Source organism: Marmota flaviventris, chromosome 8, assembly GCF_047511675.1.
Source record: "Marmota flaviventris isolate mMarFla1 chromosome 8, mMarFla1.hap1, whole genome shotgun sequence".
Taxonomy (NCBI): domain Eukaryota; kingdom Metazoa; phylum Chordata; class Mammalia; order Rodentia; family Sciuridae; genus Marmota; species Marmota flaviventris.
Genome location: NC_092505.1, coordinates 58,320,122 through 58,337,884, shown reverse-complemented (window position 1 = coordinate 58,337,884; position 17,763 = coordinate 58,320,122). Strand labels below are relative to the sequence as shown.

Below are 17,763 nucleotides of genomic sequence, written 5' to 3'. Positions count from 1 at the left end.
AATCAGATTTGTTCCCAGCAGCACTGTGCTGTTTGGAATGGTATTTTGGAGGAAAGTGGCAGAGATCATCCAACATTTTCATTCTCTACAGTGAAGCTGGCCAGAGACTCCCACCCAGAAGACCCTTACCCTAATTAAGCAGAAACCCCTACTATATTTGTAATATATAAGTTCCTCTTCAGAACGTTTTCTATCAGCGAAAACTTCTGCGTGCAGAAGGGTATGGGGGTCGGTAGTTTTCTCATTTTTGGCAAATGCACGGTTTGCAGGAAAAAAAAAAAAAAAGCTCGTGAAACCTGTCTGCAGAATAGAACAAAACACGCTCGTTATATGAACCTCCCAGCACCCCCCACTACTGGGTATAAAGTTCTAAGAATTTCTGTACACATTGTTCAGTAGAAGAATTCTTAGGCAAGAGCCACCTCTGATGAACCCTGCAGTCAATAAACCTGCTTCCTGAAAATTCCTCAGGTGTCCAGCCTCTTTGTCCTACTTCAACAGAATACAGTTTTCTTTTCTCAAAATGAACCTCATGCTCACCATCAACAGGGATTGAATTTGAGTTGCTGAGAATCGGTAATGACCCCAAATTATCTTCAATTCTGTGAAATGGAATTTTTGCCCAGCTTGTAACTGAAGCCACTGAGTATGACAGTGCCTTCTCTTTGTTCAGCTGCTGCATTGTTTCTCTCTGCAAGGAGAAAGGAAGGTTCCAGAGCTGCCCAGTACAGCTGAGCTTTCTGGCAGGCATGAGTGGATTTACTTATTAACCTTTCCCATTCTTTGCAGCTGTTGGCCTCAGAACAGAGGTTATATGTGTGTTCGGAACAAGGAAAAAGAGAGTTAGTGTATGTGATTCTGAAGCATTTGATTCAGGCTGTGCTTTAGAAAATAGAAAAGAAAGCAGAAAGAACAGCTGGTGGTTTGGAAGGGAGCCACCCCAGTGCTGAGAGAGGTGTGAGTTCTGAATCCCTTTCTCCAGTTTAGCTGCAGTGCATTGGCTCAAGAGGAGGTGGAAATTGCTGAGTCACTATTGACTCCTTTGGTTTTCTTAATCCTCGAGAGCAAAGTTACGGATGAGTTTATTAGAGTTTTAAAATGCCATCTCCCTCACTGCTGAAAGCTTCTGAATTGGGGAAACTGCACTTTGCAGCTGCTTTCTCAAGGCTCTGAGCTCAAAGACAGAATCTGAACTCTGCTTTTATCAGCCCTGAAAATCCAAGCATTCGACTCCAGCTGGTTCAGTGATTATGTAAAAATTACCTTATAGGAAAATGTAGCAAAATAAAAATCTGACATTAAGCTAATGTGTTTGTATGTTTGCTTCGTTTCAGATTTCAGAATAATTTGATTCAACATAAAAATATGATTTTCTTTCCAAGAGAATTTTATGCACATTTTCTAACTAAAGAATAAATTACTAAGCTCCATGTGACTTCAGTACCTTCAGTTCTTTGGCAGCTCACTAGTATACAGCTTTTTAATTCTCACCTGGTCCCCAGGATATGATTTACTGGTCAGAATAATTTTATGAGGTGCTTTCTTCTGAGTCAGATTCTAAGTACTACCTAATGGGACTAGCAAATGGTATATACCTCACTTCCTTTTACTGGTCATGAAGTAAAGTGAGAGAAGCCAGGGTAAAGATGGAACTACCATTACCTTTTTTACCTATGCAAAGAAGGAATCTGGTATTTCTGGCTAACATTAATTGTTAGGTCAACTTGCAGATATTGCTGTAGGTTGAGTAATGGACCTGAAATGTCTTAATCCCTGGAATTTAAGAGTATTACATTATGTAGTGAAAGAGAATTTTGCAGATATGACTAAGTAAAGGATCTTGGAGTGGGGCAATTCCTGTTTATTTGGGTGCACCCTAAATGTAATCATAAATATCATTTTGATACAGAGAAAGAGGGAGATTTGATTGCAAAAGATGATCTAAGTAGAGATCTGAGCAATGAACTTTGAAGAGAGAGGAAGTGGCCACAAACCAAGGTATGGAAACTGGAAGCTGATGGGACCAGGGAAACAGATTCTTGTGTAGAGTTTCCAAAAGAAAACTTCCAAGTTGACACCTTGACTTTAGTCCAGTGCAACTAATTTCAGACTTTTTAAGGCAGGAGTATAGGGTTAAAGTTTAAGCTGGTTGTGCATGCCTGTAATCCCAGTGGCTCAAGAGGCTGAAGCAGGAGGATTGCAAATTCTAAGCCAGCCTCAGCAATGTAGTGAGGCCCTAAGTAACTTAGTGAAACCCATCTCAAAATTAAAAAATAAAACTAAAAAGGGCTGGAGATATGACTCAGTAAGTAGTTAAGTGCCTCCAGAGGTAGGCAATCAATCTCTGGTTTAAAAAAAAAAAAATTAAGCTGGTGTTAGGAAGGGACTATATGCTTTATGCTTAAGATGAATAGGAAAAAGCCTCCCAACTACATTGGTTGTTTAAAATAAATAACAAGAAAATATCAAACTCATGCAAGCAGATCTGACCAAGCCCTTGACTGAAAGTAACCAGGAACCTCATTTAAATGCATTTCCATATTAAAGACATGCTCAGGAGGGAGACCTAACACAATTTTAGACACAATTTTGACCATGTGCCAAATGGTGCAGGCACAGTAAGAGATTGCAATGTAATCATGAATATTGTTATGTAACCTACAAATATGCAAATTCCTGATCCACAACTATATAAATATGTTGTTTGCCTTTTGACTTTCTTGCCATTCTGTCTATGGAATGGTCACTGCTGCCTGGCTACTCTGTTTATGGGGCTGCCACCTTTCTAAATTAATCAATGCAATAAATGATTCTTTCTAACCCTCTCTTTATTAGCCATGTTTGATTTCTGTCTTGAATGAGCTGATTGACCTGCTGAGCTGGTGACATTCTGACCTCCAGAACTGTAAGAGAATAAATTTGAGCTGTTTTAAGCCATAATACTGTGGTAACTTATGACTGCAGCAAAAGGAAACTAATTATGTAAGCCAATGTGTCCCCTCTCTAGCTAATCATTACAAGTCTTTTCAGAAATGTGATCAATATAAATTCAAAGCTAGGGAATCAAGTATCGGTGATGGGCTCCAATGTCTGCATGTAAAATCAGTTCTTCATTTTAGAAATGAAGAATCCAAAGCCTGGAGAATGAAGCAACTTAAGACTGTGGGACAGTTCACTTTTAGATTTAATTTTATTATTTTATCTTTTTACTTTTCTTCCCCTAGCTGTGCTTTAATGGAGATGTGATTTCATTTGAGGTTTTATGTTGATATATCCATTAAAATGAAGGAAAAAAAAAAAGACGAGAAACCTTTCTAAAGTTATGTAATGCTTATTGATTAGAATGTGCATGATGCAATCTGACTTTCTGCATTTAGATTTCTGACCTCTGCAGCTAACCTTTTCTTCTGGAGATTAGATAGCAGGCTGAGAATGCCTTTGAACTTGAGAACAAAGACCAGCATGCAATTTGCATTGGTGTGCTGGTGCTGTGCATAATAAATTGCTTAAAAATTACAGAAGGATAAGATTTTAGGTATAATTTATTTATAAATGGTAAGGATGTTTCCAGCCCTGCTGAAGTTCCTTGTAGGATTTTCATCAGAAAACAAAGTTTCTATGTTTTCTCCCTTTTCCGTGACCGAGCAGCCACCATTGACATGATGATCACATATCTATTCCCCTTACCCCTGCCCACTGCCCTGAGTTCCGGATCCATACATCCAACCACCTCCCAGGTATTTCCATTTGGCTGGATCTCCAGCAACTCCAGTTAAGCTGGATCACTGGGACTCCAGAACTTGCAGAACTCTGCATATTTTGTGTCTTTGCAGATGCTGTTTCCTCTGGCCCCATCATTTTTTACTTCACCAATGCCTACTTTTTTCCCAAGACTCAACCTAAGAATAGTCTCCTTTAGAAAGTTCCTCTTGACTCTACCTAAATTGGACTTACTTCCTACCCTAGATTAATCTGCAGCATCACACACTAGCACATACTATTTGCTGAATGAAAGAATGAGAGTAAACTCTCAGTCGGGCATAAAATAAACTCTTATTCTGGTGTTGAGTGTGTTTAGGATCCCTATTAATTAGAGAGATGTTAGGTTCTTCAAACTCAGCATATGTTAAAGGGCATTAGGGCAATGCTTAAACCCTGCATTCTGGGAGGGGGTCTGTCCCACTCAGTTTGAGCCAAGGTTCAGGGCAGTTCTGTTTAGCTCTACTTGCATCAGGCCCTGATGTCAGCCTGGGCTAGGCATTAGACATGATTGTAGATACTGGGGGATATTTTCCTTTCCCTGGCCTGAAGGCCCCAGTTTAGGAGAAGCCACCAAGACTTTTTTTCTGAGTCTGGGATTTGGATTCAGACAAAACCTAAGTACTAATCCAGTCTCTATCACCTCCCGGCAACAATCTTGAGCAAGTTATTTAGCTCTGAGCTTCACTTTTGTTATTGGTCAAATGGAAACAAGAGCATCTAGACACCAGGATTCTTTTGAGGATTACAATATAAGTTAATTCATAGTTAAATACATAGCACCTAAGAATACATAACCCACTCATGCTTTTCTAATGCACATTAATTGGAAAGAATTATTTCCTAGGGGAAGTGCTAGATACTGGTCAAAGCTGATTCTGAGTATCAAGATAACTTATCATATTAAGCATATCTGATTGGTTGCTGGAAGCAGTGCAGGAAGCTGTAGCTACAGGAACAGGTCAGAGACCCTGGGGTGAGAAACAGACTCAGTGAAAAGTGTGTCCATGGTGGAGGAGAGCCTTAGGAAATGCCTACATGTCCAAGACCATATTTGAAATGAAAAAAAGACAAGAGGTGGTCAGTATTGCTTTCCTTTATCAATTCTCCCTTGTCTCCCCCGTTATCTGCATAGACATTTCTGTGAAGCCTCTGAACACAGTTTTTTTCTTAATATTTATTTTTTAGTTGTAGTTGGATGCAAAACCTTTATTTTATTTGTTTTTATGTGGTGCTGAGGATTGAACCCAGGGCCTTGCCTCTGCAGTAGGCAAGTGCTCTACTGCTGAGCCACAACCCCAGTCCCTAACACAAGGATTTTGATCACTGGAGTTTTCAGAAACTTCTATCAATTCTGGCTAAAGAAGCCACTGCAAACTTGCTAGGTGGTTTCTTTTGGTGCTGGGGATGGAACCCAGGGCATTGAGCATACCTCTGAGCTATACCTCAGCCCCAGCCCCAGCCAGATGATTTCTTACCTTCAGCTCAGCCATTTCCCTTCTGCTTTAAGTGTGATGACTTGGAGAAATCCAGATCCAGGGAGAGTGTGCAGTCAAATGCTTCTTACCACCTTCCAGATGTTCTTGTTCCCAGTAATACACTGTGCCTCACTGGTCAGCAGGTCTCTCAAGGGAGCCAGAAGAATTGCTTAACCATTGAATATATTAGGGAGAAAGTCCAGCAATCTTTTACCTAAATGTCTTGCACAACTGTTTTGTTTTTCTTTGCAGTGCTGGCGGTCAAACCCAGGGTGTCACACTTGCTAGGCAAGCATTCTGCCACTGAACTACATCCCCAACCATGCTTTTGGTTTTTTATTAAACACAGACTATTTCTGAAAGAGTTTGCAAAAGCATTGTTCCTCTTTACCTGACATAAATATTGGCTAATTAATTATTTGTTTCACTTGAAAGAAGAAGACTTAGTACAAAAGGCAGAGAATTTAAAGCTATCTGGAAAAGGAAATGTGGGAGTTAGTGCCTGCTGATGATGGTAGTGGATTCTCTATTCAGTCCTGCCTCAGGCCAGGAAGGGATAGGGCAGATGCTCATTTCCCCAGAGAAGAGTGAGAAAATGAACTGTGCTCTCTTCCAGGTATTTCCACAGAACTTATTGAAGATAGGGCCTGAGCCCAAGAGTCTAGGCCTCTGCAGTTGCCTCGCAGGAATGAGCTCAGGTTTCTGGGTAAACTATTCAGAGCCTGAGCACTTTATTCAAAGCAAACTGAAATGTTTTCTACTATTTTTCTTAATTTCTTCAAATATATTTAGTTAATATATTTCTTATAAATTCTTTAGTAAACGTGTTCCCTAATGCCTTTCCCCCTCTAAAACCAGACAGGGGGATTACTCTCTAGCCATTTCTCCAAGGACTCCCTTGTCCTCCATCTTGGCATCTCTCCTCAGTCACCAGAAGGTAGTGACTTCATGGCTAGTGATATTCAGGAAGGAAGCAAATGTACCTCAAGTGCTTGCTTGTGCCAAGTTTTTCTACAGATACTACCTCATTTATTTTCACAAAAACAATTTTGTAAGGTAGGCTTTATTATCACATACTCAAATGCAACAGGCCAGGTAGAAAATGTAAATGAGTAAAGCAGGCTAAGTGATTTTTTTGAGATAAGATGTAGCTACAATTTTTAAACATTGGCAAAAGGAAGGAAACATTAAGTTAAAACTTTTGAGTCTAAGAGGTATTTGAAAATTTAGGTTTATTAGCTGTGCAGATGCTCCTCCCATTAAGAGATGAAATATTTTTCTTAGCAAACATGATACAAAGAAAAGAAAAATGCTTATGTCTTAGGACTTGTTCATTTTTTGCAGCCTGAGACTAATATGCAAATAAGCAGGACTATTAGCTTCCAGAGGTCCAGGCATCAGCCACGGTAACTGCCAAATATGTGAAGGAGGCAATTTGACTGTCAGGTGACTGCAGATGCATGAGTGATCCCAGATGAACTCAATAGAGACAAACCATCAGTTAAACCCAGCCCAAACTGCTGCTCTACAGAACTGTGAGCAAATAGAATGGTGTTATTGAATGCTATTAAGTTTTGGGGTTGGTTGTTAAGTGGTGATAGATAAAGGATTCATTTATGCAGTCAAAAACATATAAAGGCAGCCAGACACAGTGATGCAAACCGATAATCCCAGGAGCTCAGGAAGCTGAGGCAGGAAGATTGCAAGTTCAAAGCCAGCCTCAGCAACTTAGTGAGACCCTAAGCAACTCAGTGAGACCCTGTCTCTAAATAAAATACAAATAAGGGCTGGGGATGTGACTCAGTGGTTAAGTGCCACTGAGTTCAATCCCTGGTACAAAAAAAAAAAAAAAAAAAACAACCAAACAATAAACATATAAAGGCCTGAAATGTCTAGAGGTTGCCCGTTTGATACCTTCTCCTTAGACATCTAGGTCTAAGCACCCTCCAGAGGTCCCTGGGCTACAGCATATGCAGCAGCAGCAAAATAAGTTGTGTGAGGTGTTCACACAGAAAGAGCCAGACAAAAGGGAAACAAGTGATGTGTTAGTGACAAACTGAATTGATGCCTGCAGAGCGGGCAGCTTACAGGACATCTCAGCATGTCAGCATAGACAGATAATATTGTGGTATTCTTTATATAAGCTTGTGTGGAATTTATGTGCAAACCAGGAAGAAGGGGGTAGAGACCCCTGCTTTACTGAGGGTAAGTTTTCACTATTTGTGAAAGATTTAAACTCAAAATAGAAAGTAAATTCGAGGAAGATATCTCTTGCATATATGAGTTATGAGTACCTTGGACCTTGAATCTCTATTATCTTGGAAATTACCTTTGGGGGTTAAAAAAAAAAAAGCTTTAGTGCTTTATTTTTCCATAAACTTTCTGTGCTTTCTACTGAACCAGTTTTGATGGCAGATTTTAAAGGTGTTTCAGATCTTCCTTAGGAGTGGGAGATTTCTGAAGGAGTCAGAAATCTTGAGCTGTGTAATGTTTTGAACAACCAATAAAAAAAAAAAAAAACAAAAAAAAAAAGAAATCTGATCATTGTATGAAAAAAAACTTTGAGGGACCTGAAAATATTTAAAATTTAATTAACTTATCCCCAGACTTTAGGGATTCCTCCTAGGTAAGTTAACTTTATTTCCTGCCCTTTTCTATTTTTTGTTACAGCAATTAAATGAAAGAAGCATTTGCTTCATAACTACTATATGCGAGGCACTGTGCTATATACACCCAATGGATGTGAGATTAAATAAAATAGGTACAGATAGTTCTGATTCTATAATGGGTTTCTATTTGAATTAATATAATCACACATACCATTACAGACTGCAGTAAGTACTGTAATAGTGAAGAGTCCAGGATGTTAAGGGAGGTATCAGGGAGCACAGCCCAGACCAGCAGGGTCAGGGAAGGCTTCTTGGAGGAGGTGATGTCTGAGCCACATCACACAGAATGGGAGTTGGACAGAAAGGGCATTGAACAGGGGGAAGAAAAATGTGTACAAAGATAGAAAAGCAGAAGTGCAGTGTGTTCACTGAACTGTGTTAAGGGCCCTCTGACTAAAATTAGAAGAGTGGAGGGATCTAGTCAGAAAGGCTTCTGGGAAGGGAAAAAGTTTTGGCAGACATTTAAGGCAGGAAAAATAGAGATGAGTCAAGAGATGACCTTCTGGATGGGGTGATCAGCCTTCAAAAAAGGCATCAGGGTAGGAGTAGGTTGTATGGAGTTAACTGAAAAGCATATTGGATCCAAGCAGAGTCACAGTATCAAAGTAATGAGCAACAACAACAAAGCTGCTAAAATCCAGGCATAGGAGGATGAATTTGGTGAACCAATGCGGGGACATGTGGGGCAGAGAACCTGAAAAGCAGCAGGAATTGGAGACAGCAGACAGCTCTCTCAGCTTAAATGCAAAATAGGAGGTTAATTCTGCAGAAACTCTGAAAAAAAAATGTTCAAACTCACAAAGACCAGGGAGTTGGGGGCAGGATAGCACCAAACAAGTGTAATAAGCAGTGATGAGACCTCCAGCCTGCTTAGTGCTCAGGAGGCTGGGCCAAAAGAATGACTTGAGCCCAGGAGTTTGGGACCAGCCTGGACAACACAGAGAAACCTTGACTCAAAACCAAAACCAAACACCTCCAACCTCCTTTGCCCACTGTATTTCCAGAATGCTATCAGCAAGTATTTTATTCTCCAGATGTGAGTCTGGAAGATTTGTCTTTAGGACAGCGACTTGGAAATACTATACAATTGAGTAAATATTATTAAATATAAAATGAAAATTTTCTGGAGATACTTTTTATAATGAAGTGAATGTTCCTCTCTTTTAACTCACATATCTATAAATGAACAATTATTTCTAAAGGGAAATGAGAATTCAGTATTATTCAGAATTCAATATCATTTCATCCAGTTCTTTGTGGTTTTACATATGTAAATGTTGAGAAAATTTGTTCACATAAATAAGAAGGTATGAATGTTAGATTTTGTGATGGCTTCACTTCTCAATTAAACATCAAAAATCATAGTAATTTATCATTAAATATTATTTTAAATGATCTACTATCAACAACTCAATTAGGTTATTCTTTAATTGCATTGGAAGCAAGTAATTGGAAATCTGACTGGAAAGACTATTACTCAGCTATTGGAACCATTTACTTTAAATACTACACTTTCACTTAGAGGTACTTTGTCTAACTCATTTATTCAGAAGGGGCTGGGGAAATAAAAATGTTAATTTAATAGATCTTTTTAATGTAATATTTTTGATATTTTTTGACATTTTTATAGACTAAGGATTGCTATGGAAGAATGTGTCACAGCCTTGGCTATTTCTTATCAAAATTTTCCTCTTTGCTTGGAGAAATTATAAAAAAATTATGGGGAGTGGGACAGGTAAAGTCCTTAAATCAAAAAAATATTTAGGACTGTCCTATTGTTGGTATCTTGAAGACATTTGCAACCTGGGCAATATATTGTTGTACTATCGACAAAGATATATACAAATGGAAATTGATTATCTGGAAAATGATCTCCTTAAAACTATCTGTGGCTTATATACCCCTCAAAATGGATACTTGCATCTATCCCAATTTGAAGGCCAGTGACTCACACCGAGAAAATGGAAAACATACCCAAGAAGTTAGGGGATTCTTAGAGGGTAATGAGAGTAGGATCACAGAGCATTCCCTCTAGGATAAAGTTAGACAACAGAGAACTGCAGAACAGCTGCAAATAAAAGATGGGTCTCAGTGAGGTTTTGCATCTTGACTGGGGTTTAGAAGTTCTGTTCTTCACCATTACTTATTGATAGCCTTGGTAAAGTTTAGTGGTTGGACAACTGAGAAAAAAAGAGAGGTGGCTTATTTAAGATGATAAGGCACTGATTAGAAGGTACCTGGATTAGAAAGAAACACGTAGCGACAACAAAAATAGTAGTATATCAAAGGCCAACTCTTCCTGTTTGGCCAATAGGTGATGTGATCTCACATTCATCTTAGTATGTGTGACCTTAAGAGGGAAGAAACAGATCAGTTCCTTAAGGTGAGATCATGTAGCAGCAAAGATGAACTTTGATGAACTCTTTTATAACGGTGCTCATAAAAGTAGAATCTACAGTCTACGCATGTTCTTCTTTTTGATGTGTTCTGAAAGCCTGGATTTTGACTACCTGCATCAGAATCACCTGGTTTGTCAAGTTAAAAATACAAAATCCTGGCCTTATTCCATACATAAGAATTGGCTGGGGAATGAGGCAGAGAAGAAATTTTGGAATCTGTATTTTAAATGAGCACTTCAGGGAATTTTTATATACTTTTGAGTTTGAAAGCCTTTAAGTCCTTATATGAAATTGCAGGTTAATTGTAATGGAAAGTCAGATCTTTTTCGTATTCAATGGAGCAGCCCTGGCAAACTCTTGCCTCCCCATGTTTTACACAAGCAAACATACTGTGGAATATTTGAGGCCCAGGGCTAGATTTCCCAGAATATTTCTCTCCAACCACAATGATTTAGCTCAGTCGTGTGACTATGGAGAAATAAAATTTTAATTTCCTTCTCCTCTTTTCCCCAAAACAATATCCTCAGTTGAATTTCAACAGATACTAAATCAATGCAAACATCCTGTTAGTCCTTCAAACTTCTTAAAATAGAATGCTATCTGTGCTTTAAAAAATTCAATTAAACCACCATCTATTAAATACCCATATAAAGCCCTACCTTTGTTGGGTGCTATCACACACACTACTGAAATGAAGATTCCAAAACATAATGGCAGCAATTAAGAGCTCTTCATCTCAGTTTAATGGCCCAGAACATCAGTTCCATGAAGCACATTTTGAGAATGGACAGGAAAACAGTGTGTGGAACCCTTGGATTATATCATGAATGCTTCAAGGAAGGAAAATTATGAGAGCCTGAGCTAACCTTAACATGACTCAATCCCTTTGGAAGTAGCTCTTTTTAAAAGCAGTGTAGGGGAAGAGAGATTTCTTTTCTCATTCATGGCCACGTTCATGGCTGAGGCCCCTATAACAAAAGGCAGATTAACAGGAGAAAGGCATTTATTTGATGTTTATTTTATAATAAACTTATTTAATATAAATTTAAGACTCAGAGAAACAGAGAAATCTGTTTTTACTGACAGTTGTGCATTAGTATGATTGGCGGTTCATACTAATGAAACTAGCAAGGTCTGTATGTTCAGGTTCTGTTTGGTATCTATCTCTGTCTTGGAGGATAAGACAGATATAGGGAGGGTATCTCTGGAATAAAGGGTTTATGACCTAAATCACAGAGAAGGTTAACTAGATTTTATGACCTGCTTCAGGACAGAAAGAGTGAAGGGGAGGTATGAGTGACCTTCCCACTGTTTTCTCAAATGCCCAGGTGCTATATTTTGGAGTAACGTGTCCTGAACTCCATGAGCATTAAGGTGAAGAGAGCAGTCTAAATCCTTAATTGGATTCCAACTAAGGGTCTTGCCCACCTGAGGGACAGATGAATGGCAATATGCCTTCACATCTCGTCACCCCTACAATGTGTGAGAATATTGGTTTACAGCTCAGTTGGGGGAACAAAGCAACTTGCTCTATCAAAAAGGTAAGAAAATTAATACTTTCTAAAAACTATTTTTGTATTTATACTTATTATCTATAAGCAATTCTTAAGACTAATTCTTAGCATTCTTGACATTTTAAAAATTTTGGCAATGGTGGGGACCAAACCAAGGGTCTTAAATATGCTAGGTAAGCTGCTATCCTTTATAAAAAGGAAAATACAAAATATTTTAGCTGATTTAGGCTTTGTGTAGCATTTGGTTTCTACTTTTCAACTGCACAGCCTTTGGCATAACACATTTATACCAAATTCCATATTCAGATCATGATTTGCATTACTCTCCTTTATACTGAAAAAGAAACCAGAGCTAGGTCTTGTCAGTGAGGAAGTGAACTGGAGAATAATCTAGCTGATGAAAAGTGCTTTAAAAATGCTTTTTCAAATTCCCTAGACTGCCTTCTAAAAGCACTCACTTACATTATTTTTTAATATCCTCTTTCAGAATATCTTGATTTCTAAACTATTTTTGAAATTTAGTTAAAATGAATAAAAAACAAGAGCTGAAGTTGTGTATTTATTATTATTTTAAAAATTTGGAACAAGATCAGAAACAAAGGGAATATAGATGATATGGTAATAAAATAAAGCAACAAAGTACAGTTTTTTGAAACCAATTTTATGCACTAAGGAAGAAATAGAGTGGAGACAATTAAACAAGCAAAAGAGATAGATAAAAAATGATGGACAATTATGCACACATGCACATGAACACACACACGCCATTCCTCAAAAGCTCTGGAGTGATTGTGTAATCCAAGAATCCTAGTTCATAATTCATGTAAATGTGTTGCTGTGAAACTTATTTTTACTTCTCTCCATACATACATTGTTGAGACAGAATAATATCATCAGTAAACTATATTTAAGGAACATTTCAGGAGCTGAATTTTCTTAAAAACAAAGCAAAACAAACAAAAAACACTGAAGAGGTTGTAAATCTGTCTTTGTGAAGGTCTTAGATTTCATGATACCTATTTCCAAAGAGAAAACAGTAGAAGACTGCAGACAGTTGTAACCTAGAGTGAAGGAGCTGTCATTTTCTCACAGAATTCTTCTTTTTGGTACTGCTGTTCTCTATGCATTATTAATCTGTATTTATATTTAACTTCAGCTATTAGTCCGCCTCTCCCAGCCACCAAGCCATTTGCAACGAAGAGGAGAGGGAGATAAGGATTGCTATTCTTAGGTATTCCAGTGTGTGATGAGGGGGAGACAATTAAATAACACCATTTAGCATCTTTGAACATGACATAGATTGTTTTGGGTGGACAACTCAGGGCTGGTTAACATAAACTTTTCCCTCAAGAAAGTAAAAAGAATAGAGATACATTTTTGAAGTAGTTAATTAAGGCTTCAGCAATGAATGTGGGAAAATTACAGAGCCATAAAAACCCTCCAGTTCCAGTCAAGAGTAAATTTTCTCTGCAGTACTGTCACTGCTCATTTACTGCATCATGTTGACAATGTCTCATATTTCCACAAGGCTTTTATATAACCTATAAACAGGGACAGAAAGGTGAGGAACAGAGAGAACGGGGACAAAGTCTGGACCTCCCACATTGTCACTTCCTTTCATTTTTCCATTAAAGGGTGAGATTGAAGGAGCATTTTAAGATGATTTGTCTAAAGGCTGAGATGTTAATAATTGACACAGCAAGAGGAAAGCTGTGAAAACGGCCACTGCTTGCTCACTCTTCCAAAAGATGAGTGTAATTCAGTCATAATGAAGGCTCTTTAATGTTCCTCCCACAAACCTTTTTCGATCAGGAAAGCCTGAGATCTGCAGGCAAGAAAAATAATCATATATAAGTTTTAAGCAGAAAAATTCAAATGCTAATACTAAATTTTTCCCTATTTTTTGTTTCTGTATGTCAGCCTGTTGTTCATTATAGAACTAGCTTTCTGAGATTTTACTCAGAAAACCACAGATTAAATAATAAAGAAAATTCTACTAAAATGGAAAACATTTGCCAGTAAGTTGGTGATAATGTCAACTAAATCAGAAAGAATGAAGGTGAATCTCCTAATACTTACCTAATGGACTTTTATGTGAATTATCTATACTGTGACAAACAAAGGTATATCAGATATATACCTTTAGAGTCACAAGCAAATGATTTTCCTCTATTATTTGTAATATAGTCTTATTCTCGAATTCTTCTTGTATCTTGGATCCTTATTTTCCCTTTGCTCTGATTTTCTCCTTTTAAATTTAAATAAGACAGGATAAAATAAATTGCCTGTGCCTACAAAAGGCTCTTCCCCAACTTTTCAAAAAAACTACTTCTGAAAATAAATTTGGAAACCATTTCTCTCCAAATTTGAGAACCCATTTTATCAAGAAAAGACAGATACCAACCTGATTACCTTCTTTTAAAAAATATCTCTTTTCTATGACCTGTAAGAAACAAATAAAGAGTTTGAGACTTTGCACACATATCTGGAAAAAGCAGCTAACTGTAATGGGTCAGTGATGGGACTAAAAGGAATGTATCCAAATTAAGGATTTCATTTAACAGATGCAGACATTTTGTACAATGAGTTAAAATCTAGTGCCAATGAGATCAGGATTGCAAAAGTATTTCCAGAAAGGCCTGTTTCATTCCAAAAAGCATGAGAGATCAAAACAATAAATGAACAAACAAACAACTAAATGACAGAATAAGATAAGATCCCTGCAATTTCTAGAGCACAGTAGGAAATCTGGCTCTAAGTTTCCTAGCTGTTGATCTCAAAAGGCATGGAACAGAATCCATAGTTAAAGCAAAGCACTTGCCCATTATAATAGTACAGCTATTCCTTAAAGAGGACATCAATGTGATGTGGTGAATTGCCATATGCCTATAGGAAATAGTGATGAATTCTGTATATCCTTAATGTAGACAGATGATAACAAAGATAGTTAATTAGCTTCCTTTATGGACTTCATTGGCATCCTTAGTTCAGGGGTTCTGAATTGTCTGTATTTGATAAGTAGGAGAAATAAGTTAAATCAGTGGCTGTATCCGCACAAATCTCTCTCTACTATTGAAAAGAAACTCTCAAATATACATTCTAATGTAATGAGCTTGAGAACACCATATTTTCAGATGATGAAAAACATTTTTAAAAAATAATGAAATATGTTCTAACACTTGAGAAACTGCAATAGTTGTAGAGGCAGAGCTATTTTCTTTACATAGAGCAGCTGTGATAAGGAAAGTTAATTAAATAAGAACACAGGTTACCTGGAGAAGAGCTCTAATACATTCATAAAGAATTCCTCAGAATGAGAGTAGTGCATGTTCTTCCTGGCCTGTACTTTGACTGGCCTGAGAGCCAGATTATCCAGATTTTTTTTTTTTTTTTAATCTTGGAGTCTATGGTTAGGTTATTTTAAGCCACAAGAGACCCAAAGCAAAGTTGCATTCATTGGCTCAGGGGTAAAAATGCTGGTTCTGAAATGGTGTACATCTCAAAACACTTGATGCCACAAAAATAAGGAACTGCTTCCCTTTCCTCTGTCCATGGCATGACAGGAAAATCTTACCAGTTAGAGTAGTATTACTACTATCTAAGGAAGTCTGAAGAAGGAATTAGACTCCCTTTTGGAGAACAAATCTTTACATTAACTTCTGGAAGATCTGACATATAGAAAACTGGGTACAACTTTACTGCTAGATGCCTAGGATTTAGACAACCATATCAGGCTGTAGAGGTCTGGTCAACCTCAAAATCTACATATATTTTGTTGAGATTTAGGCAACAAAGAGAAATGACACTTTTTGCTTTTGCTGATAGTTCTTTACCCCCAACTTGTAATGTCCTTTTCTTACTAAACCTTACTGTCTTAAGACAATCAAATTGTTTCTTCTTCTTTAAAAATAAATGTTGCCCGACAACCTGGTTTATTCTAAGTAGGAGAATTAATTCTCTATATCTTCCTTTTTAAATTTCAAAATTAATAATTTAAAATTTTAAATAATATGCTGTGGAACCATTTTGGGCCAGACACAGACATTTATGATGTTGCTCTTTGGGGACAGAATTTTGTATGAGATGGGTGCAGTGGATCTAAACCAAATGGAAATTTTTATGCTTTAGGTTTGAAAACAATGTGGAGAGAAAATCTGGTTCTTTACAGTGTTCTCCAATGTTTTTCATGTTGTGGCATAATTAGAAAATGCTAATATTTGTACAGCACACCCCCTATCACCCAGACCTCCTGTCTGGAGGTTCTGGATGCTCTAAGAGCTGTGGCAATCAGTATCTGAACACATCTATACCCTATTTACCACACGCCACTTAAGTTCTGAGTGAGGCAAAATTTTCTTAATGGGCTAATATTAAACACAGAGGGGAGTATGGTTTATCTTCTGGTGACCTTGAAAAAAAGAAACAAATATTTATGATCTCTAAATAGTTAAAAAAAATTTTTTCATAATGAAGATCTACAAGGAGAAAAAATGTTTTTCTTAGGAGATTATACTTAAAAAGAAATATAATACAGAAGTTAATCTTTTTCAATGAGACATGCAGGGAAGCATCCTGTTTCATTTTACTATCCAATGTCAACATTGGGCAAACAACTTAAACTTGATTAATGTTACGTGCAATGCAGGTATTTGTTCTTGTGAAGGAAAGACCAGTATGCTGAGTCATCCTAAAGTTTCATTCTAGCTCAGTGATAATAAGATGACACCAGCAAAGAGTCAATAACCTGAAAGCAAAAGTTTCTATTCTGGAAATATTATGGGATCAAGAAAACAACATAACCTTACAAAGTTAGAGTAACATTTAACTTAATGGAGAATAATAATAACTCAAAAAACAGAAAGAACTCAGGCTTGTATTGTGCAGAATCTTCTCAGTGCAGTGCCTTTTTTGGGGGGGGCATGAGGAAGTAACAAAAAGAGTAGAAAATGAGTAAGCATAAATTGTCTCAAGGAGAGGAATTAGGTATGTTTTGAAAAACTCCACTTGAATCCAGTAGTTTTCACTCTTTGCTTAGAGAACACTGGTGATGGAATAAATACGTCAGCAGGCCTTGAGCAATTATATCAACAGATAAGAGAGGCCAAAATAGGTATTATTCAGGCTGTGAAGTTTGGGGTGAAGGAATAAAGGGACACAGCATTCCACAAAGACTTTAAACTCTCAAATATATAAATTACGTTTAAAAATAACTTAATTGAAGCCATTACCTTATCAAAAAACCTACTGATCTTGACAGCATTGGAAGAACCTGCAGCTAAATACCGAGGATTTGTACAATCCTAGAAAACATAAGAGCCACAAATAAAAGTTAGAAAGCAAAAGTTCTTCAATAATTTGAACTTTCTGTTGCACATTTCTATACTAAATAATTAGGATACTCTAATAAAATATTCAAATAATTTTCAAATTATGATGCACAAAGCAAAAAGGAAGGTATCAAAGAGAAGGCTACTTACTCTTTGTCATTTAAACAATTTTAGAGTATAGGGAATCAATTCATCATCAATTCATAAAGGAAGACAGAACTGTTTACTAACAAAACAAACAAAAAATAAGATACTAATCAGGTACCTGTCTGCATTTGTCCTGAAAACCAGAAATAGAGCCATTACAAACAGTCCTCATATTTTAGGACTAGGTACTCACTAGTGCTCAACTAAATACTATGCAGTTTATAAAACAGAATGAAGCATTAAAATAAGGATTTAGAGAAGTACAGAATAAATAGAAGAATTGTCAAGGATTTCTCCATCTTGTGGTAGGTCACAAAGATATACCCTTTTTGACATTAATAAATAAACACATTGTTATTATTATTCAGTAGGATTCTTTAAAATAGGGGGAAAATGGCACATTATATCATTACAGTAACTTATAAAGACCTTAAAAGACTTACTATCCTTCTCTTAGAATCTCAGTGTTA

At 37.1% G+C, this 17,763-nt stretch overlaps 2 protein-coding genes across 2 annotated transcripts in view; both read right to left on the bottom strand.

Annotated features, from left to right (window-relative positions):
* The window catches only part of Hgd (homogentisate 1,2-dioxygenase), a 45,267-nt gene extending 39,923 nt beyond the window's left edge, over positions 1 to 5,344 (bottom strand). Inside the window, exon 1 of the mRNA XM_027936093.2 lies at positions 5,238 to 5,344. Within this exon, the coding sequence (XP_027791894.2) occupies positions 5,238 to 5,252 (15 nt within the window). The 5' untranslated portion in view covers positions 5,253 to 5,344. The remainder of the gene's footprint in view (positions 1 to 5,237) is intronic.
* Positions 5,345 to 12,459: 7,115 nt separating this feature from the next.
* Positions 12,460 to 17,763, bottom strand: part of Rabl3 (RAB, member of RAS oncogene family like 3) — a 48,729-nt gene continuing 43,425 nt past the window's right edge. The window contains exons 6-8 of the mRNA XM_027935977.2: positions 17,048 to 17,119; positions 14,224 to 14,262; positions 12,460 to 13,644 (exon numbers count right to left, since the gene is read on the bottom strand). Of these exons, the coding sequence (XP_027791778.1) occupies positions 13,579 to 13,644; positions 14,224 to 14,262; positions 17,048 to 17,119 (177 nt within the window). The 3' untranslated portion in view covers positions 12,460 to 13,578. The remainder of the gene's footprint in view (positions 13,645 to 14,223; positions 14,263 to 17,047; positions 17,120 to 17,763) is intronic.